This window comes from Leptonotus elevatus, chromosome 5, assembly GCF_054856555.1.
Source record: "Leptonotus elevatus isolate MCC_2025b chromosome 5, RoL_Lele_1.0, whole genome shotgun sequence".
Lineage (NCBI taxonomy): Eukaryota > Metazoa > Chordata > Actinopteri > Syngnathiformes > Syngnathidae > Leptonotus > Leptonotus elevatus.
The window spans coordinates 16,743,953-16,771,773 of record NC_141243.1 but is presented as its reverse complement, the minus strand read 5'-3'; the positions used below and the strand labels follow the sequence as shown (position 1 = coordinate 16,771,773).

The 27,821-nt window shown below is 40.9% G+C and overlaps 1 protein-coding gene across 5 annotated transcripts in view; it reads right to left on the bottom strand.

The window, feature by feature from the left end:
- The window catches only part of smtnb (smoothelin b), a 45,326-nt gene that overhangs the window by 6,297 nt on the left and 11,208 nt on the right, over nucleotides 1–27,821 (bottom strand). For 2 of the 5 annotated variants that reach the window (XM_086075611.1, XM_086075612.1), the window contains exons 2-13: nucleotides 25,769–25,926; nucleotides 24,303–24,381; nucleotides 23,759–23,837; nucleotides 23,155–23,234; nucleotides 15,721–15,817; nucleotides 11,614–12,293; nucleotides 10,166–10,208; nucleotides 8,760–9,347; nucleotides 7,684–7,742; nucleotides 1,051–1,230; nucleotides 724–799; nucleotides 540–581 (exon numbers count right to left, since the gene is read on the bottom strand). In XM_086075611.1, coding sequence (XP_085931737.1) covers nucleotides 540–581; nucleotides 724–799; nucleotides 1,051–1,230; nucleotides 7,684–7,742; nucleotides 8,760–9,347; nucleotides 10,166–10,208; nucleotides 11,614–12,293; nucleotides 15,721–15,817; nucleotides 23,155–23,234; nucleotides 23,759–23,837; nucleotides 24,303–24,381; nucleotides 25,769–25,926 — 2,161 coding nt within the window. Of the gene's footprint in view, nucleotides 1–539; nucleotides 582–723; nucleotides 800–1,050; nucleotides 1,231–7,683; nucleotides 7,743–8,759; nucleotides 9,348–10,165; nucleotides 10,209–11,613; nucleotides 12,294–15,720; nucleotides 15,818–20,134; nucleotides 20,324–23,154; nucleotides 23,235–23,758; nucleotides 23,838–24,302; nucleotides 24,382–25,768; nucleotides 25,927–27,821 lie in introns of those variants that run through there. The other 3 variants (XM_086075614.1, XM_086075615.1, XM_086075616.1) reach the window with 3 other exon arrangements.

Below are 27,821 nucleotides of genomic sequence, written 5' to 3'. Positions count from 1 at the left end.
ATCACAGTGACAATACATAATGATCACAATAAATTTATTTTGAAGTTCCAAATGATTTAAACCTTTACTTGGAAATGTTACAGTTAAGATAGTTTAGAATGAGTGTGTCATGCACTTAAGAGTTTCATACATCAGTTGACTCATCTTGATGAATGAACTAGATGTGTGAAGTTTCAGAACACCTGATGTGGTGACTGGGAAACACATTTCTCAAACAAAAATAAAGAGGCATGCATCAAAAAAGGAGTCTCCAAGTCCGGTAACCGAGACCCCGTATCCGGCCGGTTTTCCCTCCTCCAACACACCAGATAATTTGATTCAGGTGTGTTGAAGGAGGGAAACATGGAAAACAGGCTGTATAGGGGCTTTCGAGGACCGGAGAGGGAGACTCCTGTATTAAACTATCCTTGCATAGCCAACACACAGTTGTGAGATTTATTGCATTAAAAGTTTTGGACGATGGTGGTATGTTGCACATATCACACACGCAAAATACAAAACGCACGCATATTAGCTGTTAAACTGCACTGCAAACCAACCTGTCCTACCGATTTCTTCTTGAGTACACCCCAGCATGGCCTCTGAGAGCAGAATGAACGGAAATATTTGGGAAATGACCACTAAGCTTGTTTACAATGTACAGCCCATCCTTGCCTTGGTGACTTTGAGGTTCGCATTTTAGAGACGTTGTGTGACCCATGACAGTTATAATGGCTTTGTTACCTCTCTTTTTCTTGCGAAGATCCCTCATGGCTGCACGGATCATTTTCCTTTCCTCAAAATCTTTGGACTCATCAAGCTGTTGGAAGAGATACACATAGCAACAATGAGAGGTTAGTCCTTACACAAAGGGGGTCACAACTGTTTATGCACGCTGCTCTGATTATGATAATGTGCCAACACACAGCAACAGGCTGTGAATTTTCCAAATATAACCCAGTTGACGAGATTTACTGCACATACACAAACCCTGCGCGTGTCCGTAGCGGCTGTATTTGTCACTAAGTGGATTTATAAATCATTCAGAATCATAACGTGGGTGTGAAGTACCATTTTATCGAGGAGTTCTTCATCCTCTATAGCAGCCAACTGGTCAGCAGTCACTTTTCCGGGACACTCGTCAGCATTGGCCTGCATGGTGGAACCATTTGGGATGGTGGGGATGTGCACTTGGACCGACGGGCCGGATGAAAACACCGGCTCTGAGGCATTGACAGGCTCCGTCTCCATCTGCTCGAGACGAAACACGAGACAATAAGAGCAAGAACATGCACAATACAGGATGTTAAATTATTTAGTGTGAGAATGCTAAATTGTGACCATAGTTGGATGCAACGTGAATCTGCTAGCCTGAAGCACAGAATGTTAAATTTTATCATTATGAGACCAGGGTGATGTTAAGAAAACACAACCAAAGTTTGTTGACATTCAGGAAGTAATAGGCACACAGAAGGATTTAGGTGAACACCATAATAGGCCTGAATCAGTGAACTTGGTTTCAAAGCCCACATCTTTCCCTCCTTCTGGTAATCTTCTCTTCTCCGACAAAGACAGCCCACTCCACATAGCTCATTATTTCGTCCACCCCCGGCCCCATCCGGCCATGTCAGAAAGCGAGACAGTGAGAGTCACTTGTTCATCAAGTGTGACTGACAATGGGTTTGTAAATGTGACCGAGCTGCCGGGAACTCACCGTTTATGTAACACCATTCGGCATATCACACAGGAGAAACATATATCCACTTTATAGAAGACATTAAAGCCATTCGGAAATGTGCACCAAGTTGAAAGGTTCTAAACACAGTAAGTATAAATATGTGCAGTTGTATATAAACCAACATTACTAAGTACACTTAGGAGGTGGCTAAAGCTTACTAGCATGTTACAGTAAAAAAAAAAAAAAACATCTAACCCCAACAATCATGCTGAGCAAGTATAAAACAAAAAAGACTCCACTGACTGGTGACCAAAGTAAATCTCTTTTAATTAACCCACTGTAGTTGAAGTATAGTAAATTCTTTGTGTATTTGTTTAGGCTGGAACGCTGTGGGAAACATTTGTGATAATGAAAGTACCTTGTTGTAGTTGCTTGGGAGGGAAACGCCTTAGGCGTGTACCAAAATATATTCAGTGACCATGAATCCTAAACAAAACGCCTCTTAAAATGTTCACTTAGTGCTGAATGCCTGTGGAAGACCACTGTAGCTGCGGCCTCTGTGCTTTTGCCGTAATCAGGTCCAGGCCCGGATTTAGCTCAGACAGCTGTCTCTATCCCGTCCACCACTCTTCTAGGAAGGCCCAAGCCCGTCCGGGTCTCCCCAGAGAGGAACGTCGTCAAGACAAGCCAATGTTGCGTGTCACATTTGGTCACTGTTGACCAAATCTTTGTGAACTTGTGGCCTCTGCGACAGGGTGGACTGAGAGTCTTTTGACTGACAAGGAATGTTTTGGGTTGCAGCATGGCCAAACAAAGCCTCTGAATTTAGAAAAGACAGAATGTGTGTGTGGGCCTGCGGTGGGTGAAAAAATCTTTAAGGACCTTTGTGTGCAAGTCACGTTGAAGACAAATTGCCAAACTCTGTGCTTTAGGTGTTGTGTTGTAGCACAGTTGAGGCCAATTGGTCAAATCATTGATTATTCTTTACGTCGGTTTTCTCCAAGTCCATCATTTGTACAGGAGCAGGAACAGGAATTTCCCAATTATCCCCCTCTAACAAAAATAAACAGCCAACACTAATCAAATGGAATTTAGAATTTGATGTTAATTTTGGTAAAGTGGTTTGCGCTACAATAGTACGTTTTTAAACCAATTTCCGGCCTATGGTAAATTTCAGGCATATGTGTAAAACTCATACCTGTGACATTCAACCATCATCCACATAGGAAAAAAAAAATCCCAGTAAAGTAGCATATTACACAGAACCATAATATGCAGCGTACCATGCTGCTCTTCCATGAAACGTTTCCCATCAAGGCGGGAGCAGATAGAGAGCGGCAGGATGCAAAGGCTGGAGGGTGAGAGATTGCCGCAGGCTCGGGTTGCGAATCTGGTGTTGCATCTGTGCATTTTGACGCAGATTCCAGGTCCTGGGTTTTTGGTTTCCTTTCCAGGGCTTCAACAGGCGGAGCATCCCCAGTTGAAATATTAGAATTTTCCTCATGGACTGTATGAGGCGGTTCAATCGGGGTTGCAGAATTGGAGGTGGGGTTTGAGATGACTTGTGAAGGAGGATCAGGAATCCCCATCGCCTGGCAAAGAGCCTCGACTTGCCTCACCAACCTCTCCTGTTGAATCCTCAGCCTCAAGTTTTCCTCTTGCAAACTCGCCAGCACCTGCGCCACAGGCCTTATCTGAACTTCTGCTTGCTCCAGCTGTAAATCCACTTGCTTTCTAAATAACTTGAGGTCATTGTGGATCTCCTCCACCACACATTTTAGTGCTAATTCAAAATTCCTCTCACCAAACTGCTCTTCTTCAAGCTCTTGCTGTGAAAGCAGATCCCCGATGACCTCCTCGAGGCCAGACGCAGAACAAGCACTATCTGGGCTGCCTAGTGTGTCCGGACCCTCTGGGGCTGCCTGGAAGTCCAAGTTAACACCAGGCATTGCCGCAATTGTAACTGGCTGCAGTTGGACCAATACCACAACTTTTAGCTCTGCATGAATTTCAAATGTTCTGTTCTGTATTCTTTCCAAGGGGCCCGAAAGTGTCAAAATGTCATTCAGATAATAAAACAAAACAGCAAACAAGTGTTCTTTCTTCCAGTCCTTCCTTAGGACCTGTCAAACGACACATGTTCTTTATACACCCCATAAACCGCCCACCCCTTCAGTGACCCAAACCGTGCCAACCAATGAGCATGCAAGGAATCTCGCTGCCAAGGCAACAGGAGTCCCATCCCCTTTTTCCAGGTGCCACAGTCATGTCTATTTATCTCTGGCTCATACGTTATTCCATTGAGCCAGTCAGCTGGTGGAAGCCTGAGAGGGCACCGTCATGTCATCAATTAAACAAAACAACACAACACAAAACAAAACAAAACAAACAAAAAGCTCCCCTCTTCTTGTTTCTTGTCCTTCACATTTCCATTGGAAGACAAGCAAACATGGTCTGGATGCGGTTTTTGGCTGAAGATGGTTTATTATAAGTTGCACAAGTGTTTTTCTCCTCGAGATTGCACGTTTGAGCTAGATTGCATGACTGCGATTAATGAACATCAGTGTAGTTGTTTTTGGACTAAAGGACTGGCTGAATAGTGGCCATCTTGAACCTTGTTCTCATATTGCATCTCCCCCAAGAACTATTTTGATGAACATTTGATAAACAAGACAGGGTGAGACACTGCTCAGTTGCTGCTTCAAATGCAGTGCATGTTCAATTTGTGAGCAAGTTCTTTATCCATTAAATGTTTCTGGATTGCTGTAGTTCATTTGTAAGTAACAATTTGACAATTGGAACATCAGCATACAGATATACAGTACTAGTATGCACCAATTATAATACTCAAATCAGAGTGTATTTTTCTCAAAGATGAGATGACAAGTTGACAACAGTGCCAAACACTACAATGTGGAATAAGTTGAGTGAACTCTGTCTTGGATTTGATTGTGTCTCCTTCATAACGGTTTAGCAAAAGAGAGAGAGTCTGTAGTATAAACCCTTGCTGCTGTGTTTCTAAAAATAATCCAGTGTAGCACCACGTAAGGCTCTGAACTAAAGGAGACCAAAGAAAAATATTAAACCTAAACAAGTAGAAAACTTAAGTAAATCTTAATAACTGAGGACAAGAAGGGATTTAAAATTTTCCACTCTGCCAACCAGACTATCATCTGCAATGTACAGTATGTGAAGTGGTTAGCCAAGCACCATCATGTGTCATGGCTCAGTGGTATTTTAACAATGGGGTCATCATCACACCGTGCAAATCCAAGACAATCCATCATTTGACTGTGGGTCACTGGTGTCCTGAGTTAATGCAAGCAGCAAGTTACAAGTATGAGATGGGGCTCAATAGTGATCTCTGTGACTATGAGAGAGAATGTGACTAGGCTGTCATCACTCGACTTTTATTATATTGGTGCTCAAGGACGAGTGTAGTAATAAGAGCAGCAACAGCTGTGATAACCAAGGCATTAATATTCAGCATAGGTCACACCTGACTAAATGGTCCTCCGGCCATTTTGACCACAAAGTGGGTTTCTTAATTTTACACAATATTTGCCCATGCTGCAAGGTAACATTTATGGCCGTACAACATTGATATGAAGAATAACATTTTAATCATTACATTTACATCATGACATTAACGAGAAAACTTTTTTTTGGGGGTGGTAAAATTTACTCCAACATTTCCACAACCTTATTTTTTTGTAGTTGGACAATTACGATAAATATTATGCAATTTTCAAAATCATCTTGAACCACATCCTTTTAAAGAGTGCAATAATTAATTTCGTCCAGATGCTCTTGAGATGGGCAGATGTCCACCAGTCAAACAAAGAGGCAACGCTGCCTCTGGCCACAGCTGTCGCCAGTACAAGAGCAATAAAAATACAGCGAAGGAAATAGTGGACATTTTGACAGTGGACCACCAAGAGACCACCGAGAAGCCAAGACCACACAAAAAGATCAGAGAGTTAGGCCCTATGGTTGTCGCAAGCGATAAAAATAACAACTCATCTGTAAATCCTTACTAAGATAGTGTACCTCTAAAAAGTAACAATAAAATTTATAAGAAATTAATTTTTAATAAAAAAAAATTCTCTGCTATTTTTTGATGCAGCGAGGATATAAACACTGAGCCCTAATTAAGGTACACATGCAGGTAGGGCTGTCACTCTTGTATATTTTTAGAATTGATTATTCAATAAAATAATCAGATAGATTTATTTTGTAAAAAAAATGTATTGTAAAATATTTGTTCCCAATTACTGTACTAGTATAAAACGTTTATTGTTTTTTACTTGGCATTGTTTAATAATTAAAGCACAACCAAATAAAACACAATTAAGCAAGTTGGAAGTGAAAATGGGAAAAATGGATCGGGTATTTTTCGCAATTATGACCGTTTAATGTGTCGACTCACTCTTGTATTCATCCCATTCTTGTTTCATTTTTGAAGATGTATGTTATTTTTTTTTTTATGTAAAAGTGCACTCCAGTGTTCTTGTTCTAGAGAGTTTTCATTTACTATAAAGATATATTATATTGTTAAAATGGTAGAAGGGTAAAATATTCATAGCTGTACAATAAGGTATTTTAAGTTACAAATGTGTGGAAGCAAATGTAAAGTTTAGAGCTATGCATGATTATGCTGGAATATAAATTGATGTACCTTAAATGTGAACCACGAAAATGTTCAATAAAGAGAGAATTGAAAATAAGTAAGCAAACATTAAATATTTAAATTAAATTGTTTAAACAAATCTGCATTACATAGTTAATACAATAAACCAAATGATAAATAAAAACTAAACTACAAAGTTTAGAAGTCCTAAAATCAATGTTGTGACATCCATGTTCACCTAATACAACAACGATGGCATTGTTGTGTTTTTTAGCTTGTAAGCGAGTGCCTAGTGGTGCAAGCATGCAGTCATCCATGACGTACGACACTTTCTGGTCATCAGTAACATCTGTGGTTAACCCTCAAGGAAACTCAGGTGACAAACAAACTTAGCAGCAAAGCAACAATTTAAGATAAAATATTGATTGGTGAACAACCATCCATAAATAGTTTACTGGATATAGTGATATTCCGGTTGGTTAAAAGATGCGATAACACTTAGGTAAAGTGCACATATTCTTTAAAAAAGTAAGAGGTTACCTGTATTTCAGGTTGTTGTGCTCGGGTACGTCAGTCTCATATCCTACAAAATGCCACCTTCTTCTGACGAAGTGTCTTAGTTCGTACCTTTGTCTGAGTGAGGCTCTAACTGATGGATATGCTCTCATTCCAACACCTTATATCAAGCCTGCAGCCTCATGGAGACTCCTCCTAGCCCCAATTAATCAACTCCCTGATCCCAAAACCAGATTATGTTTCTCTGTCTTTCTGCCCTCACCAACGCCATTGAAGAGTAGGCAAGACCCCACCTCTCCTCACCTTCTCTACCCTCAGTTCATCAGAACACTTCCTTTCTTGGAGGGCAGTGAAGGTTAAGGAAGGCAACAATTTGAATTTTAACTCCTTACTGAGCCGAGACAACCGTCTAGCAGCAGTCACTTTCCTCCATCAGCGGTCATCTCTGTACGATCCCCAAACGAGATGAATCTTAAGCGCAGCCAAATAAAGACTAGATGGCACAAGTTGTCGTTGGGTGTGATGGATGATAGACAGATGTGATTAACCAACACAACCCGGATGGGTCTCAGAGAAAAGGAGGAATGCCCTGAGCACCTCCTCCTCCATTGCTCTCCTTCACATACCCTAGAAGGAAAGATGTGACTGGCTACCCTCTCTGTATTTGATAAACACCGCTCGTCCCTCTGCTTCTCTTACTCTGTCCGGCTTTTACTGAACAGACATGCTTGCTTCCTTTATAGGGGATTCCTGCTGCAGAGAAACACTGCAGATTCATTTAAACACAATAACCTCTCCGGAGCGTGTTAGAGATCATGCTTTACATGTTTTGATCCGCTCTGGAGAGCCTCAGTGATGATTTAGAATTCCAAGCCGGTACCTTAATGGAGGATCCAGAGGAGATCTTAAATGGTGTAGCTCTGAGGCCCAGGGTCAGCTCTGAAATAGGCACAGATACTTATTTTAGGGTTTGAATGTACATACAGGAAAGGCCCCGATATACACAGTATATGTGTGCATGCTCCGAGGCAGACATTAGTCAGTTACATAAGACGCCAGACAGCCATAAACACACATAAGACTAGTCTGACAGGAGACAGGAAATATGTACATGACAACACTTTTAACATAAATAAATCCATGAGTGTGCATGTGGCCCCCCCTCTACCCAATCAATCGGATTGTACCCAAGACTTCTGCTTCTGAAAGAGACACATACATTCGGCACATCTTACACATTGCTTTTGACATACAGATTGTAAATATTACTATTATACTTCTAATGACTATTTCAGTCATCACGTTATCAAATATATCAGGTTAAAAACACAAAAAGATGATTAAAAAAAAAAGCCTCTGTATACTGAGTAAAACATTACAGTGGGGTTGTTTGGTGAATGCAAATTAAACTGAACATTTTTGCAACTTTATGGTTGTAAACCATGTTGGAGGACACAGAGAAAGATGCGCATACATACATGGAATAAATAATATAAGTAGCAATGGAGTTTAAGCATCTTAAAGGAGTCACCAGTGAACAACCAATTCACTCCTCAGGCTCCTCAAAAGCAAATCACATAACAGACAAACCAGTGCACTGTGTTGGTCTGTTCTATCCTTCTATTCAGTCTGGCTTGAGAGGGACAGTTGTTGTGTCCTTTGTCCTGATGTACTTTCTGTAGTGAACTTCTGACCTCACCCACTCAAGGCCTCTCTATAACAAGCACCCTTTAGAACAAGCATGCTTCTTCATATTCAGCAGTCTGACGAAAAGCTTTGTCATCAACCCACTTGTGACCTGTCACTGGAGCTTGTCCCCTCCTACATGGAGTCAAAGGCTTGGTTCTGATTGCAAAGTACTGTCTTGCCAAACAACAGTGTCTTCATTCTCAAAATCATTCCTAAAACATGAAATAGAAACTGGAGTGAATGTTTCCTGTTGCTAACATGGCCTACCTGTTCTCTGGCCCAGAGCATTAGCGGTGATGCGCGGGGACATGTTGCTGATGGGGACCATGTTGCCCCTGTGGGAGGATGTAGACGACGATGTGGTGCGGCCATCCTTGATCTCAATGGTGAGGAACGTCTTCATGTCTGGGTCTGCTTCTTCTGGGGTGTAATGATGCCCAGCTTCTCTCCCAAGGGTCTGGTCTTCCTCTGAATCCCTCAAGACCGACTCACTTTTCTCAGTCGGGTGCCTCGTACCACCCAAGGACTGCTGGGATTGGCCGGTTGAAGGCAGAGGTTTGTTAGCCACACCTCTAAGCTGAGGTGTGGCCTGACTCATGGTCGCGGCAGAGGTGTGAGCTGCGGAGTCTGCGCGCGCCCAGGCGGGCCTATTGCCAGAGGAGTTGAGGGATGTTGCAGTGGGAGTAAACAGCTCCGCAGCTCTGGAGAAGTTTGTCTGGCTGCTGCTGCTCAGAGGAGCCTTCTTCAAAGCTGGGGAAATTATGTTCTGACTGGGCTCGTTGAACTTGCGCATGCGATCACGTACAGAGTTGGTGCGCCTGGACTGCTCCGGATGAACATCTTTCTTTTCAGGTGCTGTAAAGATATGGAGGAAAAGAAGGAGGAGTTTCTTCATCTGAATTTACCACATTTATGGTCTATCTTGATGGTTTCCACACACAACTCATAGTTCAATAAGGCTCCATAGAACCAATTAGTTTGAGAGAAATATACTTTTTGATTTTTTACTCCCTTGTTACGTAATTTTCAGGATTTCACTATTTTAAATCATCAACAAAAAACAAAAATGGTTATAATGTGTGTGTGTGTGGGGTGGGGGGGGATAGTAGTAATATTGGCAAGGTAAAAACATAATAATTAAATAGAACGTAAATAATTAAAAAGTTTGTGCATCATATTTTATTGCCGATGCTTCTGGTGTGTGCCAATTTGCTGCCAGGCAGCACTATAATACAGTCATGCAGCTAAACAGAGGTGTTTCACTCACCTACTGCAAGTGAAACAGTATTCTGCAGTAATAGGCGCATTTCACAGAGGACAAAGAAAACATGCCTGTGAGCATTGGTATATAGTCGGTTGTCTGTGTGTCGTTGTACCATTGGTGTTCAATATTCGTAGAGTAAAACACCATGTCTATGACCTTTCCCATTGTGTTAGCATTAAGCTAGCTCACTTTGGCTTTTTTTGGGTGACTTTCTGGACACTATGTGACAAACTACTTGTTAAGTGAGGTGAGTTGAGTTAACTGCCATTCAACATTGCAAGTTGGTGCTCATAAGTTAAAGGGGGAAAATGGCTTGTATCTAAAAAAACAACACAAAAAACATAAGCCTGGGCACTTATCACAAGGCAAAAATATATAGTGACTGATGAGTTCATAATTTCTTTCTTACCAGCATCCTTGGCATGATTGAGGATTGGATCACACGCTTCTATCTATATGAAAGAAACCAAAAACAGAATACAGCAATTAGTGGCGAAGGTTACAGAGATTTGGAGTTCAATTGCATTGGATTAATAAACGCACAGCATTTAGCATGGCATGGTTGCGAGTCGCGACCCTTGTGAGGATAAGGTCTCACAGAGGCTTTGAAGTTGGTTGTTGTGACAGCTAGACATTATACACATGCAGTACAAAACTGACTGCTGGTCTTTTTTTTTTATTATATAACATTTGTGTTTTGAGTAAGTTGCGGGCCCCGGTTCTTTTTTTGGTAACAGGGCCCCAGAGTGTTTACATTATATTCAGGCGACTGAGCATCAGCCTAAATCGAAATGGACAGTAAAACAAGTTGAAGCTAGCCTTGGGTAAACACATTTAAAGACCATGTGATCCCTAGATGAGAACAAACAGTTAACACAAATGATGGTGCAACATTTAATTTGTGCGTTTTGTGCTCTTGGTTGATGAGGGACAGAAGACCGCCTGCTCTTCTTCTGACAACAGGTGAGACAGACATACTGCTGAAAGGAAGCAGAGATGCTCAGGTGCAGATGTGTTTGTTTGTGCAGCCGAGCAACAAGAGATAAACAGCCCAGAACTGGATGTCAGCACAGTGTGTTTATGGATGCCAATGTAACCTGGGTGTCACATAAATCTCGAGCGGGTGTTAGGGGAAAGAAGGTGAGGAGCTCAAACATGCATGCTTTGTGACTAAACAGCTCCCTCTGGTGGTATGGCAGTAACTGTCAATAATTGACAGATGGTTTTTAAAGCTGCAGTTTAAAATTATATACATTATAATTATAATATATTTGGCCAAAATTATTTTTACAATGGTGTTTTTATTTGACCATTTATGACTGAAACATTTTTTATTTAGTAAATGACACCTTAGCTGTTCATAATGGGAACTTATGCAAGCCTCTGGCCAATAGTTTACAGACTGGATTCGGGTTCGAATTTATCGCCCTCTGTCTGCGAATGTAACGTCATGTGCGCATTTCTATACGTGATTTTCGGCCACAGATGGCAATACTGATTCAAAATTAAATTTTCTGCATTCAGTAGCTTTAAGAAAGGCCTTAGTGAAATTACAGTAGTATATCGTTACGTACTTTGACAAGTCAAGTCAAGTTTATTTATATAGCCCTTAATCACACAAGAGTCTCAAAGGGCTTCACATGCCCTCAATTGACATCCCCTAATCGAACCAAAATAGGGCAAGGAAAAAAACATCAGTCGAAAAATGTGCAAATGCCTCTTCCAGGATGATCAGGCTGCAATGGATGCTGAATGGGCAATAATTTACATAGTTTGTGATACTGAACAATAAACAACTCTTAACGCTGTTATGTGTGTTTCCATTGAACATCATAATCAATAATGAATATCGTTTACCTTTTGTTTCAGGATGTCGTGCTTTCCCTCAGCAATACCATTGGCCATGCCAGTTTCAAGAGTTCTGCGAGAAAAAACAGCTCCATCTGGAAGATCCTGGTCGACAAGATGGTCCTGGCTGGACGGAATGTGGAAACTGGTTACATCGTGGCTTCTGATCTGGGTTTTCAAGTCGGTACTGTGAGCGCAGCCACTTGTGTCCACCTCCTCTTCCTCTGCCAGACACCGTTCTTCAGAGAACATACTCACAGTGCGATCTGACGTTCCAGAGTCATTGCGGTTTCTTGACAAATCTATACTGTCAATACCTCCAGAACCTAAAGGGAGCCCGATATCGGACACATCTGAGCCCACTGTGTGAATGATGCCAGATTGGGTTTCGATACTATGATCGGATGTCCCAGAGTCTTGTCTGCTGCGCTGGCTTCTGTCTGAGGCTCCAGAATCTGAACGGCCTCTGTAGGTTGAGGTCAGGCTTTTTTCTGTAGTCACAGAATCCATATTGGACCTGGAAGAGGCCACGCTGCAGTCTGAAGCTGCAGAATCAGACCTCTGACGGTGAGACAGAATCAGGTCAGGTTCTGTGGCCACTGCTTCTCTCTGTGGCTGGATCAGCAGAGGTCCAGAGCCATCCCCTTTTACCAAATGGTCAAGAACGAGTACCATGCCTGACTTGGAGCCTGCAACACAGAAGATGAACAGTACAAAAGATTTAAGGTAGTGATGTCAATGCTGCCGTATGTTTCACTGGATATAAGGAAAAGCAACAGGTAGTGTTTAAGTAACCGATAAGAGGGAAAATGAAATACCACCGGACACACAGCTCAAAGAGAGACTGAGATCTAAAAAAATATCACCCACGATCAGAGAGGGGACACGTGGAGACATGACGGGATGTCTGCATTTCCTCCAGACTAGCCTGTGTTCCTGAGTTATATTTGTCAGATTGTGTTGCGCATAAAAGAGGAGGAAGTGGAGGGAGGCGCAGGTGGCGCTGTTGAAGGTGGCAAAACGTCAAGGAGGAAGTACAAGTGAAATGGAGACAAGCGCTTTCATTCCCCTCCATCTGAGCTCCTTCACTGCTCCCTCTCTCCTCAGGAAACCGCACTCCAAACAACACAGCAGCGCCCACATCCTTTCGACGTCCAAGCACACAACAGTGCGTTTTATGGGGGAATATCTGTGGCTGTGCACATTCCAGAGATGAAGAAACCAGATCAGACTAAAGTTATCAAGCAGCTGACCCAACCCCCACAAAGGAGATTGTTTCTTTAGCAAGTTTGTTTTTGTTTAGTTGTTGGGTGAGTGGAGGTGCAACTCCAGGATCGCTCCCCCTCCCATAAACCTCGTAAGACAAAACTTCTTCTTTTTTTTTTACATTAACATTAATTCATATTTTTATGGTTGTTTACTATTAATGGCTATAGACAACATGCCATGAACCCCCCATTAAATTAAAAACCAAAAACAATAAGTGTTAACATTTTGTTGAGTGAAATGTGTTTTTCATCCCATACATCTTTGCCAGAATTCTGGCTCCCGCGGATTGGCCGGCACACATTGTGACACTACAAATTACACATAGAGCGATTATCGCCCGAGCCAATATTTAGCATTTTGACACATATCAATACCGGCATAGGCTTTTTCTCTCTCTCTCTCTCTCTCTTTTATTTTATTTTTATTTTTTTAAATCTGACAGCCAATAAGAGATCATCTTAAAATTGTGTAAACCTCAGGGAATTATTTTGATATTTTTGTGAATTTTTACGTACTTAACTCATTCACACCCAACCTTTTTCAGTTTACTGAAGCAACTCCCTTTGCTCCCGGCTGTTTTACTGAATTTTTATTGATTTTGCAAGGCCCGCAGAATATTGTGTTCTATTGCTATAAAAACATACATAGAGTATTTTCTTTCATCAGGGGAAAAAAAACTATATTTCTATCCGTTTCCGTCTTGCAGCAATTAGTATTAGAATATAGCCAAGTTTCATTATTATTCACAAATCTGTTTAAAACACTGAGGAAAAGAGCCTTTTTGCAACATGGCCCTGTTTGATCTCTTATACTCTGCTGCCACCTGCTGGCCGTTTTTTGTAATAACTACCATTGCTTTAAGCGACCTCTTCAGGTCATTTTTGGGACCGTGGCAATATTTAAAACAGAACGTTTTTATACGTTTTGGGGAGCAAGTGAGTTAATGTTCTAAGAGATGTTGATGAGCCTGGGACCTTCCTGGACTTTTCGTTAGAATTTGAAAACAAAGATGTCTATAGTCAAAGACAAAAAAAAAAAAAAAAACTTGTTGCAAATCTGAACACATTGTTTAAATGCCTAAAGACATTTAAACAATGTGTTGGAGGTTGCATTATTCAAATTTTTGACAAATATTTTCCTTTTTTTCCACCCTGGAAAAAATATCGGTCTATCTCTATTCTTTACTACAAATACCTCACTAGATATCAGCATTGATGCAGTATGTAATCTGCTAATTTCCCCAATCAATGAAATAGAAGTGAGAAACCGAGCACGTTGCTTCCTTTAAGCACATTGAGCAATGTGGCCAAGCGCGACTGAAGTAGACAATCACGTACAAACTACGTATCTCCTATACATCTGGCAATTGACCTTCACACGCATACCATCTTGCTGAAGCAAAAAATAAACTGTGATCAACTGCACGAGGCCACTTATTGAACCACAAACACACAATTGCCAAGGAAGGAGTTGATTGCTCTGGTCACTACATTACTGTATAAGAATACAAAGGGAGGAAATTGACAAGAAATGAAGGAGAAAGAGTGGATAATTGAGGGGGTTTCATTGTTTTCAGTTATTTTTGCAACTCCATGAGCGGTAAAATTGCATTCAGGCAATCCATGGTGGGCAGAACATCAAGTGGTCATGTCAGACAAGGATATAATGCATAGCACTGAATCGACACAAACATTTCATTTTCTAAATCATAGCCCTTGCTGTAACAATTGCTATAGAGTGCAAAATGGCTGAACACATATAGCAAAAGCTTGTAAATACTGTGAAGCTTTTCTTGTCTGAGAAGCATGGGAATGGATTTTTGTAATGTTGACAATCTCAAAGAATGCACTTTTTACAGGCTCATCTCTCATTTTCACATACTTTTACCCTAAAAAAAGGACAACTAGCCGCTCGAAAAACCACCGGCTCACACTGCCTACTCACTCCTGTCTCAACCACATAATGTTCTCTGCCTTTGTTGACAAGTGCTTTTCACTGGTGGTCTTTTTTGTTGACACAAGCTTCACCCTGTCTTAAATTATATGGCAGGAATGAATCAGGAACATTAGGAGATTTGCTGCGCCACATCAAGAGAACGTTGGTTCTGTTCTGGTATCAGCTTTATTTAGCAGAGTTGTGGCTGCTGGATTTCCCTCTGTTGGTTCCTAAAAGCCATGACCAAAGTTGAGATCCACGCGAAAGACTCATGGAGGAGGTCAAATACAATTACATTATGGCTGTGGAATGGGTTTTAATTGTACAAGATATCATTTGAGGTTTCACAGAAAATTACAACATATAATACGGGGAGTTAATAAAACAAGCTTTAGATGTAGGTAACATATTTGTCAATTGTAAATACAGCATACATAAGCTATCAATTGTCAGGCATAGTATTAACAAAAATCTGCTCATTCTGCCCTCAAAGCCTGCATTCATGCCGTTTTATTAATGCCCTCAAAGGTTAATGAAATGTCTTTACACTTAAGAGGCGAAAGAGTTTAAGCTGATGGCTTGAGCGCCTCTGCACAGTTAATTAAGCTACATGAAAGGTCTTAAAGATTCTACACTAATCTGACTTTCTGACTGCCACCATAGAAGAAACGCTCTTTTAGCTGGCTGTTTTAACAAGCGTTCGGAAGGAAGTTGTATTTAGCTGCTTTAATGCAGCCACGGGTTCATTGCACAGACATGGTTAGTGTTTCCCTCCAAGTTATCAAAATTTGACCTTCAGGTGAATGTTTACAGCCTATACAAGCTTTTGTATGGCAACAATCACAGATGTGTGGGATGTGGAAAATGGATCCAAGTGTGAGGGTGCGCCTTACATAGAGAAGTTGTTCTCACCTAGTCTCTGGAGCTCTCGACTTTGGGTTGTCTGCTGGCCACACAACTCCCGGATCTGAGATTTGATGTGGTCTTGTTCACAGTCCAGATCTCTTCGCTGTAAAATAAAAAAATAAAAAAATACGTTTAAATAAAAAATAAATTAAAAAAACGCATGAATGGTAAAACAATTAAGTGAATGCCTTGGGTCAGATGAGGATTGTTTTTAGAGGTCAACTGCTCTGCTCGGAGACACAGCCATGCTGTGCAACATGCTTTGCCAGCTGGAAAGTGCAACTTTCATTTTCCTGCTACAGGCTGGGGATAAGGAATGGATTCTGTGAGGACTATTATCAGTTATCTGTTACAGTTAAACTGTTATCAGTTGCTTGACTGAAGTTGCTCCTTTTGCTTCATGATTTCCTGCTGCCAGACCTCAACAAAACACTCTGCACGTTGAGATTTAATGTAAAACTAAAACCCTAATCTCACTGAGCGGCAAACGTTGGTGAGTTTTGGCGAGGTTATGGGATATTTGTTTTTTTGTCAGGGTACATTTAAGGTTGCAAAGACAATCGTCAGACCTTCACCAACAGTTTTTCTTGCTGCAAAAAAAACTATTAAAATAGTTGGCGAACATCTGGTGAACGTTTGTGACCTTGAACGAACCCTGGGGAAAAATCAACATTAGTTACCTTCCTCAAACGTTCACCCCTCAGTGGGATATGGACTTAAGTCACAGTAGGGCGATCTCCAAGGAGTGGCTTTATTATTTTAGAATATGGAGGAGGGTAAGGGAAATCACTAGAGGGAATGACAGAGGGGGAACTGGGGGCAGATACATATACTAAGGTTAGACCTCTTAGGCTAGACCTTGAGACACGTCACAGGAGCATCAGCTGCATAAATAAGACTTGTCCAAATACACTTATGCTCAAAATAATAGCAGTCTAACACGACCAACCAGATCAATCACTGTTAATGATAATACATGTAATACCAATAAGTATTGCATTCAATTTATGAGGTAATTCATTTTGTAGTTTAAATAAAAAAATACTTCAATAAGGTGGTCCTTATTTAGGGATTAAGCCAACACGTACTGTTTACAAGCATTTTACTCTGAAAGCCAAAGAAAATACGTCCTATGCGGAATTGTTCAGAAGAAGCGTAATTTGAATAAAACATTGATTGGAGAAGGGAAAACAAAGAAGTGCAGAAAGTAATTGAGTGCTTTGCCAAAATGAGCTCCAATGTTTTAAATAGGTAAGCAAAACCAGAGAGACGTGGTGGAAAACCGAAGACAATCATTCGAGATGGATCAAAGAATTCCAGAATGGCAAAGAATACCCAATGATCAGCTCCAGGGTGACCAAAAATGGCCAGTTACCTCGTGTCACAATTAAAAGACACCTGTGAAAATCAAAACTTTCAGTAGTCTTCCTTCTGAGTCAGTGTATTTTTTTAAGGCTCCGTGTCATAAAGCACTCGCCGAAATTGTGGGCATCCGTCAACAACGGGGCCGACGGAGAGACACACGTGGTCACTTCTGGAGGTACCTCAGGCAAAACCAAGCAAGGAAGAGAAATTGTGCAATATTGTCAAGTCATCCCGGGCAGGAATACCGGTTCACAGGTGCAAGAAGTTGGTCAACTCCATGCAACACAAGTGTGAAGCAGGTCTCAGACACAGTGGCTGTACAACTGAATTAGTCATTCATAGGAATGCTAAAAGCTACAATAAATATTTGAGTTTGTTAAGAAAAACAACAGCATTACATTTTTTTTTTAAACTGTCAAATAACATTTCTTCATTTTCTGTAAATATTAGACAATTGAAAATTATATATTAGCTTTACTCACGTTTTTAAACCCACTGATATTTTTAACAACTGTATGTCTACAAGAGCAGGAAGCACAATTTTGTGTGTGACCTTAATTCATGCATACATTTAAACACTGGAATTTTAAGTTGATGGCCAAAGCCTGGTAAAAGATTTGAGTTGATCCTAAAGAAACCATTAACAGGCACCTGTACTTCAAAATGGCGAAAAGACGTCGAGATTTACAACCTAACTTGGCTACAAAAGCCCCTGAAAACACATTACAAATCCCTAACAAAAGAAATGAACAACCAGTGTGTAAACAGCCAAGACAAACAACTATTACGTGCATTCCAAAGGGCTTTTAATTTAGTCGCTGTATGATCAGACCCTAAGCATAGATGGCCATACACGGAAAAATAGCCCTTTTTTTTCCAGACACAAGTGAGATGTATTCTGTTGTGTTGACTGTCTAGTTCTCTGCCGTGAGTAGGTTATGGAGCATAGCAACTACTTTCAATCAGAAAAAAGGAGTGGTGTTTCTGTGTTAGGGTAGTTAATCTTGCCTAACAGTGTCAAAAGCTACAATGTGTTAACTAGCTCTGACTTTTTTTTCGTTCAGTCTAGTTGATATTAATTTGTGTGAGACTTCTGAAAGAAGTGAAATGGAATATTGTGGCCAAGTAAATGGAGAACCAAGATGCTCCCATCCCATCAATTTTTCCACTTCACTTCCTCCACTTGTGGAACAGAAATCTCAAGCGACCGAGAATTTGCCGCACTAAAAATCTACTTTAAAATTCTCAAGACGCTCGCAAATCAGGATAAGTGGACTAGACCAAAAAGCTTCAATTCTGTGGAATACTTCCTTAATGAGCTTGGAAGAACACAAATAAGTTTTTTGCCCTATTTAACACAAAAGACTAAAGAAACCGGCAAGCCATAATGGTAAAGGTTCCATACAAAGGGCACCCTCTGTAAGTAGGCCTACACAGGAGCCGCAGGGGGAAATAATGGTGTTTGAGCTATAAACACAATTAGAGAGAAAGAGCCTTTCCGCGCCTGCCTGTTGCTTCTAGAAGCAGTGACGGCCATCAGTTCACAGCTCCCACTTAACCACTAGGAACATGTTTTTCACAGGGAAAAAAAAGGTTAGATGGAGATGCAAACCGGCTGCTAGTCGCCATGCTGTCATTAGCGGCTTCCCACTGGTCCAGACAGCTGAGACCTGAAAGAGTCAACAGTGACACCGGCCCGATGCCCTGCTTCTTTGAAGAACTCACCCCAACTTGGCCACAGGAGCATGTTTGTGTTAAGACTATAATTACAAAAGCTCATAGCGATGACCAAAAATATGGGTACTGTCCTCTCGTGTGGCCACAGCAAGGCGTAGGCCATGTGTGCTCTTCTGAGAACCCCCAAAGGCAAAAACTAAGAACAGTGCAGCTTAAGGACTGCTAAAACGGAGGCTAGCTCCTTCAGCATCATGCGCTTGCTTTAGACATATGGATTAATAAACTGAGGCTCAGTGCTCTCTATTGCACTGGAATTTGCATCAGTGTTCCATGCCATCATGTGGAAAGGAGACGAAACCTGGCGGCTTTTCCATTACTGCCTCCACACACGCTCGGCTCACCTCCAAAGTCAAAGCTACAGTAGCAATCATGTCTGCATCGCAGTATGGGATGACGGAACCCGCAAAGGAAATTCATTCCCATTACTTTCGGCTCCTCATCACATGGGCGCCCATTTCTAGAGCTTCACAAGGAACAATTTTTGCAATGTTAAGGGTTTTTTTTTGGTTACGTTTCTTTTCAAAACATATTTTACGAGGAGCATTCTTAGGTTGAGAGAGTTTCTTTACATCTTTAGGATTATAAAGATGTTGAGAACTGACTTTTGTGAATCTGGTGACACCTTTTCTAAAAGGAAAAAACACAGACGCAGTCAAAACTTTAATGCAATGTACTGCACTAGTTCTCCGGATACAATTCTTTATTCATACACTGGCGCAAATTTCAGCTAAATGAATTTGTATTTGTAAAAATGCATACCTTCTGACTGAAAATAGCACAAATAAATGTAAAAAGTTATGTTGGAAAAATATTAAACAAAATCTATTTGCCATTTAAATTGACCTATTGCTGCATTCTAAATCCTAAAATTCTAGATCCTGGTCTGGTCTGTCTGACAATAATTAACAATAAGAATACATAATACGAGCCATTCCATCAGCTGTATATTGAGAACTTTATATATGCTTGTACTAAGAAAGGGCATGAACAATTTCACTTTCTGTCAAAATGAAAATAATAATGTAAACACTATTTTGCTACTTGCTGTCATTTCTATCAAAAAGAGCACACATTTACTAAATAACCATGCATTTCCATTCAAACCTGTAAACTTTTTTTTCCTCAGCTATGGATGGTTGGTTAAGAACACCTGTCTTGCATGGCATGCAAACCCAGGGCCCGGGGTCACAAAATAATTAGAAGATTAGCATCACCAAAGTTTCTCTATGAACCAAGTTAGACTGCATGCATTGAGAAGGTATCACTTACACCCTGAGAGTAAAGCTGTCAGTTAAATTGGATAAAGTCATTCACAAACCTGAAATGTAACCAGAGGGGCAGAACTGTTCCATTCTTCAGTCAGATAATAAAAAAACGTACTATGAGTAAAGTTGTCTAGTTGGCTTGTTTGGTGCCACGGGGATTGGGGGGGAAAAGCCAGTGAAGCACTTGGTGTGTGTGACACACATCTGGAGGAAAAGAAGACTGACATTTACCTCTTAACAAGAGCGACCGCCCCCTCTCGTCTCTCTCTCTCTCTTTTAACCCTCTGGAGTCAGGACGTACGCTAACTCATTACAAACACAGACTGCCATATGCACAAACATATACACCCCCCACACACACACACACACACACACACACACACCACATAGTACAAACAAGCCACTCCCTCAATTTCCTCTACCTCCACAGGGATCTGACCCCCCTACACACACAAGTTAATGGGTCGCCTGGTTGACACTCGTCCTTTGTTTTGACCTTGTTTTTCCCCCCAAAAGTGCCACATTTACATTGTCCGGGTTACACAAAGTACATAAAACAAAGAAAAATAGTCAAAATACAAATCAATACAATTAGGGGTGTCAAAATTTGTGACGCGCGATTAATGACCGCCCCTTAATTGGATAGCCTGTATTTGGGAATTCCAGTCGCAACGCAGCAGACACGTCCACGTCAAAATTTAGCATTAACAAATTTAATAATAATGCATATATTTGTGGAGACTGGGGTCAAGTATTTTATAATTTTTTTAAATGTGCAGAATTTCACAAGTTACTTCATGTTAAGGATTAGAAAGCGCTTACTATGAAAAGAAAAATGCACTGAGCTGTCACCAACGTCTTACAGTTGTAATTATGCTATCTAGTGACAGAAAAATTACCTCAACACAAATCAATGTCACACTCATTTTTTTTACAGTATAGTACAGTACATCTTTTTAAATTTTAACAATTTTTTATAAATATGAAATTACTGTATTAATGACTCAAAGATGCAGCCCTATTTCTATTAGTTTAACATTTTTTCCACTTTCATGTTAATACGACTAAGAAAACTTGGAAAAAAATATTTTATTGTACATTTAGAACTGATATAATATTTGCAATTAATCGTGATTTAACTACTGAAGTCATGCAATTAATTATGATTAAAAAATGTAATCGCCTGACACAACTAAATTTAAAACAACTAAATTCTGAACTTCCCAGACATGTTGAAAGGAAATGTTATTTTTCCAGCCCATTCTAAACAAAGAAGGCAGCCTTAATTTCCTGTCAATATGGAGAGAGGCCTAGTGCGAATAGAGAAAAGACGGTAATTGACGATCCCTCTAATAATGTTTATAATTGCCTAATGGTTTAACTGTAAATGGTCAACTATGATCCCAAAACAATTAAACAAAATATCAAACTTAACTGACAAAATTACTTAAAAAAATCATTGAAATGCCTTACAGATTATTAGAAAATTCACTGGAAGCACGTGCGTACAAAAACTCAAACTGTACTAATTTCCTATTAAGACAGCGCTTTGGCAGCATCGTGTGAAAACGTAGAGCTTTTTCAGAAACAGCATGAAAACCGGCAAAAAGTGAGCTTTTCGGGAAATAGCTGACGAAATGTACCACAGAAAAAGAAGTAAAAAAGCAAATGGATTAATTTGTAAATAGTGCACCATGAATATGCAGGGGTAGTACTGTATTATACATCGTTTGGTTGGCTTGACTTCAGTCAAACCGGACACATTTTTTAACACGGACTTCTAGAGTGCTATGATGACTTACGTGCCTTTAGCTCCAATTTCTTAGCGACTTACGTGCCTTTTGCTCCAATTTCTTAGCACTATAAATGTATAATTAAGTTTTAATATGCCAACCTCAAGTGGATTATCCAGTACCCAAAAGAATAGTTTACTGTAACTCAGCCATGCCATTTAAAATAGTCATTAACGCTACACATGCCTTAATCTACTAACCAAGCCCACATATTTTCCATCTGAAGTTTCTCAAGTCGGCGTTAGTTTGATGCTTGTGCCATGCATTTTGGACAGTGTGTGAGAATGTGTGTGGGCCTATCGGAGACGTTCATCTGCTACGGTACAATTGCCCGCAGCTCAAAGAGATCCGCTACTGTGATGTGACTGGAAGGCGCCCCACTGCTGCTGCTGCTTGTGTTGGTTTTGGACACGTACACGTTCCGGTGCTGACTTGAGGCTACTGGAGCACAGCTGGCGGGCTGCCTGTGTGTTTGTCAGTCTGCCTTTCGCTGTCCCACCTCTCTCCTCAGAACCACACATCCACACCTCCTGTGACTCATGACCTCCTCAGTGTACAGCACTCAGCTGTCTTCCAGGAAGTGAGGCGGGAAAAAAAAACTCTTCAATGCTCCGGCATCCTGTGACGCCAGCTTGCTGTCATAGCTTCCTAATCTGACTACAGCACAACAGCGGCCACCTACAGTACAGACTTATTCTGACTTCCAGCGGAAACAAGAGCAAAAAAAGTTGATCAAAGACAGCAGATAAGATACGATCTGGCCCCAGGGAGGCTGTCACATTATCCTCACTGGAACAATCATATCAAACACAGAATCTTTGGTTTTAGTGTACTATAAACACACGTGCTGTCCACAAGAGGGCTGGTCAGTTACGAGAATGAGCAGCTTAAATTAAAAAAAAAAAAAGGAAGGAAAAAAAAAGGGATCCACAGGAAGGACGGAGCCATATGAAGCACAAAAAGACTGACAAAAAAAAAGTACAACTCCGAGTTTATCCATTTGCTCACATGAGGGTTGCATTTAGCATGAGGACTTTGCGCTTGTGACTCAAGTCACACGCTCCTTGCTGTGTGCTGCATACTTGATTGTGGCAGCAGAGAAACCCAAGTGGCCACCACAGCCCTGCGAACAAACTCCGCACCCACAAATAAGCCAGCGCTCAAGTCAAATTTGCCAACGCAGTGTGTCATGAGACACCCCACTCAATTTATTTCGGTATAAGCCTAGAACATTTAAATGATCTCTGCATTCCCACTAAAAGCTGATTTTATGTACTCACCACAGTCCCCTTGATGCGTTGGGGCTCCAGACTCTCTGTCTCCAGGCTGCGACCAGGGGCTTTAACCCTCTCCACTGGCCCTAAAAGACACAATTTACAAGAGTGGCACAAGCCTCGTCAATACACACCATCACTTAGATCACTTATGCCGTGAGAAAGGACACACACAAAGTTGAGATGACTGAATTGTTTATAGTGTCCTCATAGAAAGCGAGAGAGACAGGGTAGGATGAGGACAGAATGTGAGTGTGTTTACAGCACAGTCAATTATCACAGAGATACAAAATGGCACAAGGATTGCGCACAGTCGACAGCATGAAAGAATGGTAGGCATCCACTATCTGGTAGGGCATCAGACGTGCTGTCTCGCCAAAGTTACAGATCTTTTTTTTTTTTTAAAATGCATTTAATGACCTTATATCAAGTCGATCATTGGACTCTTATTTGCGCGCCAAAATTTCACATTAGCAACTGTAAAAAATCGAACGTTTTATATAATAATAATAATTATTAGGATTATATAGAATGTAATTTTTTCGACAGTATTAGTGTGGTACACATGTCAAATGAACCATCAGGCAGAGTGTGATGTTGTCAAACTTACCTTGTTGCTGTTCCTCTCTAATTTGGCGAATGGCTGCTCTAATCATCTTCCTCTCCTCGTATTCACCGGCAGCGCGGAGCTGCAAGCACACTCAAGATTTAGCCTGTGCTCGGAATCATTCACTCATACCTACTCCCTGATCATTACATCAATTTTTTTTTTGTATACTGGACTATATGGTTCACTCAGTAAAATGAATTTTTTTTTAACTGGGGCATGCTGTTAGTTGCGTCACTACTGTCACATAATTAAAATATCAGCTGGTCGAATTTTGTAATGGTGACCAAATAAACAAAATGATAAAAATAATGCTGTCTAGAGAAGTTGCCTAAGCATGTACGAAGACCACGATGGAACAAGCAAGTTGTGACTAACTCAGCAGTGCCTCTGCTGGTTGCAGTCAAGTAGTGCACTCATTTTGCCTCAACTGCTTCAAGACACCATTCATAAACAATCAATTTCACACAACCGACAGAACTCTTAGTGTTTAGTCACTTTAGATGCCCACCCCTAATTAAAATTCCATCCCTCCGCTGATACTCACCATCTTGGTGAGTTCATCAACATCTCTGATTGATTTTAGTTTGTGAGATAAGACATCCAAGGCCGCGCTGGATTCTGACCTGAGAGAACAAGAGGGTGGTTATTATAACAGAGTAATCATCACTGGCCTCTGACTCCACAATACAAACTATGGCTTCACTGGTTTATATGAAGAGGCAGCAGGACACAAAATGTTCTTAGCTATGCAAAAAATATTCCACAACTGGAATTAATTATACTGCAGCAAAGAAATTTGGCATCACGGACACAGCTGGTTTGAAAAAGACACCTCTCATCCTCTTTATTTTTGGACTAATTTTTTTGGTTTGCTTTCTATTACTCATACACTATTTCAGTGTATCCCTTCATCGTTGCTTTCCTTTAGTAGCTAGCACTGTCGTTGACCGGCAAACAATCTAGGATGTATGCTGCCTCTCACCCAAAGTCAGGACAAGTGCTATATAAACTGAATGAATGGATAGTTGTTCGCCTTAAATACAATAAAGCATGATATAATCATATTTATTGTGTCATATTTTGGAATTGTTATCAAACAAAACATGCATATCAACTAAATGAATCAATCATTTATCTGTTGGCCAACTTTTGCTAAATATTGCCCCCCCCCCCCAAAAAAAAAGAGTGCATAAAGCTTGTGCTCCATCCTAACAGCAAATTACTTTTCTGTCTTTCCCAAGGAGTTTTTCTTGCAATCCAATTAGCTGAGATAAACAGTGTGTCTAATCTCTTTAAGGTCAAACTTGCCAAACATGGATTTTGTGGCTCTAATTCTTAGCAATGCAATTTGGCCCGACTCGAGCGATTTCAAGGATTTCTCACTATGCTAGCAAAGATGTCCCATCTTAAATGCAGCATTAGTTGTTGTTTTGTTTTTTAGGTCACGTGATTCAGATGCAGATCTCCTCCGATCTTCTTAAAACGTATTTACAACATTTAAAGTAAACTTATTTACTCCAACACCAAGATTATCTTTAGGGATTACTTGAATATCTTCAATTGAAACATTTTGCATTAGATTTTAGTGGTAACATTTTTCAATTGACAAGAAATTAACCAACAGATTGCTTTCACATGCTTCAGCTAAATATATTTAGAGAAAGGCTTTAAATGTTCCAAATTCCAATAAAGAAATAAATGCACTAATAAAACTTCTAACACAGCTTTCTCTCTTGCCTCTTCTATCTGACTGGCAGTTTAAATGCTGACTGGTAACTTGATATGAAGACGATCTATTAAATGTGACTATTTACTGTAAAAAGGGCAACCATAATGGAAAATGGAAAGTCTACTGTGGCTGCCATTTACGATTTACAGACTTCACATTTCCAGACTTTTCCTACTGGTGTGTTGAGGAATGCTGCTTTCTTAGTACAGTATATCTATTTCACCTGGACTGCTTTGTAATTAGGACATTCAAGTTCCACGTGTATATGCATGTGGTCTCACCTGTGCTGGTTTTCCTTGTCCTCCTGCTGTTTGAGTCGTGTGTGGCGAAACCTCTTGCTGGCCAGCGCGGCCTCCATGTCCTCGATCTCTCTCATCCTCAACTCGCGGATGGCTGAACGGATGATGCGTCTCTCGTCCAGATCCACGGTTCCATCCAGCTGCAAGTCCACCGCAAAAGGACAAACAGAGAGAGGAGAATGATTGAGGTGCAGACCTAGCAAGGCGCTACACAGTTAAGAATCAGCCACTTTTCGCTCGTATGTTTCTAAATCAACAAATGCGCCAGCGCAGTTCTATAAGCGGAAAACACAATTACAATAAATACATTTAAAAACTCTCTCTTTGCCAATCAAAGCTGAGCATCGTGTTTAAAAGGCAGAATGTTTGATACTGCTCTTGTCTTCAATTTCATTAAAGTGTGCAGGTGTACATAATGAAATGGCCAGTGAGGGCAGAATGGTGCTGACAAGTGCACAGACATCTCTAATGTGAGGAGGTCCACCTGGGCGAGGAGAACACAAACAGCTGCTGTTTGGCTTCCAGAGTGTTCACTCGCCAGGACTCACATTTTTCATCAATTACTTCAAGCTAATATTTTTCTGATAATTATAGTGTAAACACTGAGTGCAATTTGGTGTATAAGAATGTGGAGCAACAGAGGATAGAGGTGCGTCATTGTGTGCTGTCAAATGAGACAGATCTCTCTTCTGGCAGACAGCGGGAGCCTGTCAACACATGCCGAGGTGAGTGATCCAAGAATGGTTGATACTCCTCAAAGCTCAGCTGCACTCTTTAAAGTTTCCTGCTGCTTTGGTCCAAAATATGCAGTGGAATAAATCCAGGCTTCTCCCTTTATACCAGCTTGCTTACTGGATGTGGTTGGTAGGTCAAGCCACACATTATGACGACTCCAAAGTGGGGGTTGAAAAGTTGCCTCTCCAAATGCCTGCCCCACGTGCGAGTCAGAGCAGGCGGGATCTCACAAAGGATGACGAGTGGTTTTTGAGGTCTAGCGGTGGTTAGACGAAAATATGCACTAGCTAAGAGTCACTCTTTGCGCTGTCATTCGCGGAAATTTGAAGTGCTGAAATAAATGAGAACGAGTGAACACACTCTGAAGAGGAAAGATCAGAGGGAGGAGAAGGAGAAGTGTGGAAACTGTTGTCAGAATAGCGGTATGATGACAAAGAGGATAAAAGGCCGAATGAAGCTGGGCTCTTCTTTGCCTAAAAATGGGCAGAGGAGAACTGGGTGGGAAAGGGGACAGGTCATTCCTCACATTCCTGCTGACTCACAAGGAAAGAGATGGTAGTAGAGTCAGGAACTGGGGTCAGGTTGCTTTTTATTTAAACAGCAGGGTGAGAAGAGACAAGGTATGACAACACGTACTTGGTTCTGACACACTTTTAATCTAACAGAGCACAGGCTTCTTAGCTTAAAAACGACCAAAAGAAACGTGTAGCAAATTAAAATTTTAAATGACAATGTGACATATCTCTGCGTTGTTTTATTTATTTATTTTACAGAGAATGACAAGTTTCCCTAGATCCGTATGCCAAAAATCAACCAATGAATTATAATTTCATTGGCGGAGTTGTACATTGCAATATATATATATATATATATTATTATTATTATTTTTTTTTTTTTTTAAAGGTAAGTAAAACTTAGACTTAGGGCAGAGACGGATAACTGCATTTCCATTACTTTCATTGGGAAACCTAACCTCAATTGAAGAGTGTTTCAGGATACAAACGTGATCACCATCAACCAATTAAAATTGTAACTTGAGGTTCCACTGCAGCCATTCCCACACCATGTTAATACCTGGGCGGGCCGCCCAAGCAGTTTTTTAAGACAATGTTCAGGCACACTTAAAATGTGTCTAATGTGTGCACCGAGTTCCGGAGACGTTTTCCTTCCAGCCAATTTTCGGGTCAAATGTTGCTGCGCCAATGCACGTTTCTGATTGGTGGGCTGGTTCACGCTCGTTCTCAGTTGGTTGCAGCTCCCTGTGATCCGAGCCCCCCCCCCCAATCACAGGCCAAATCAA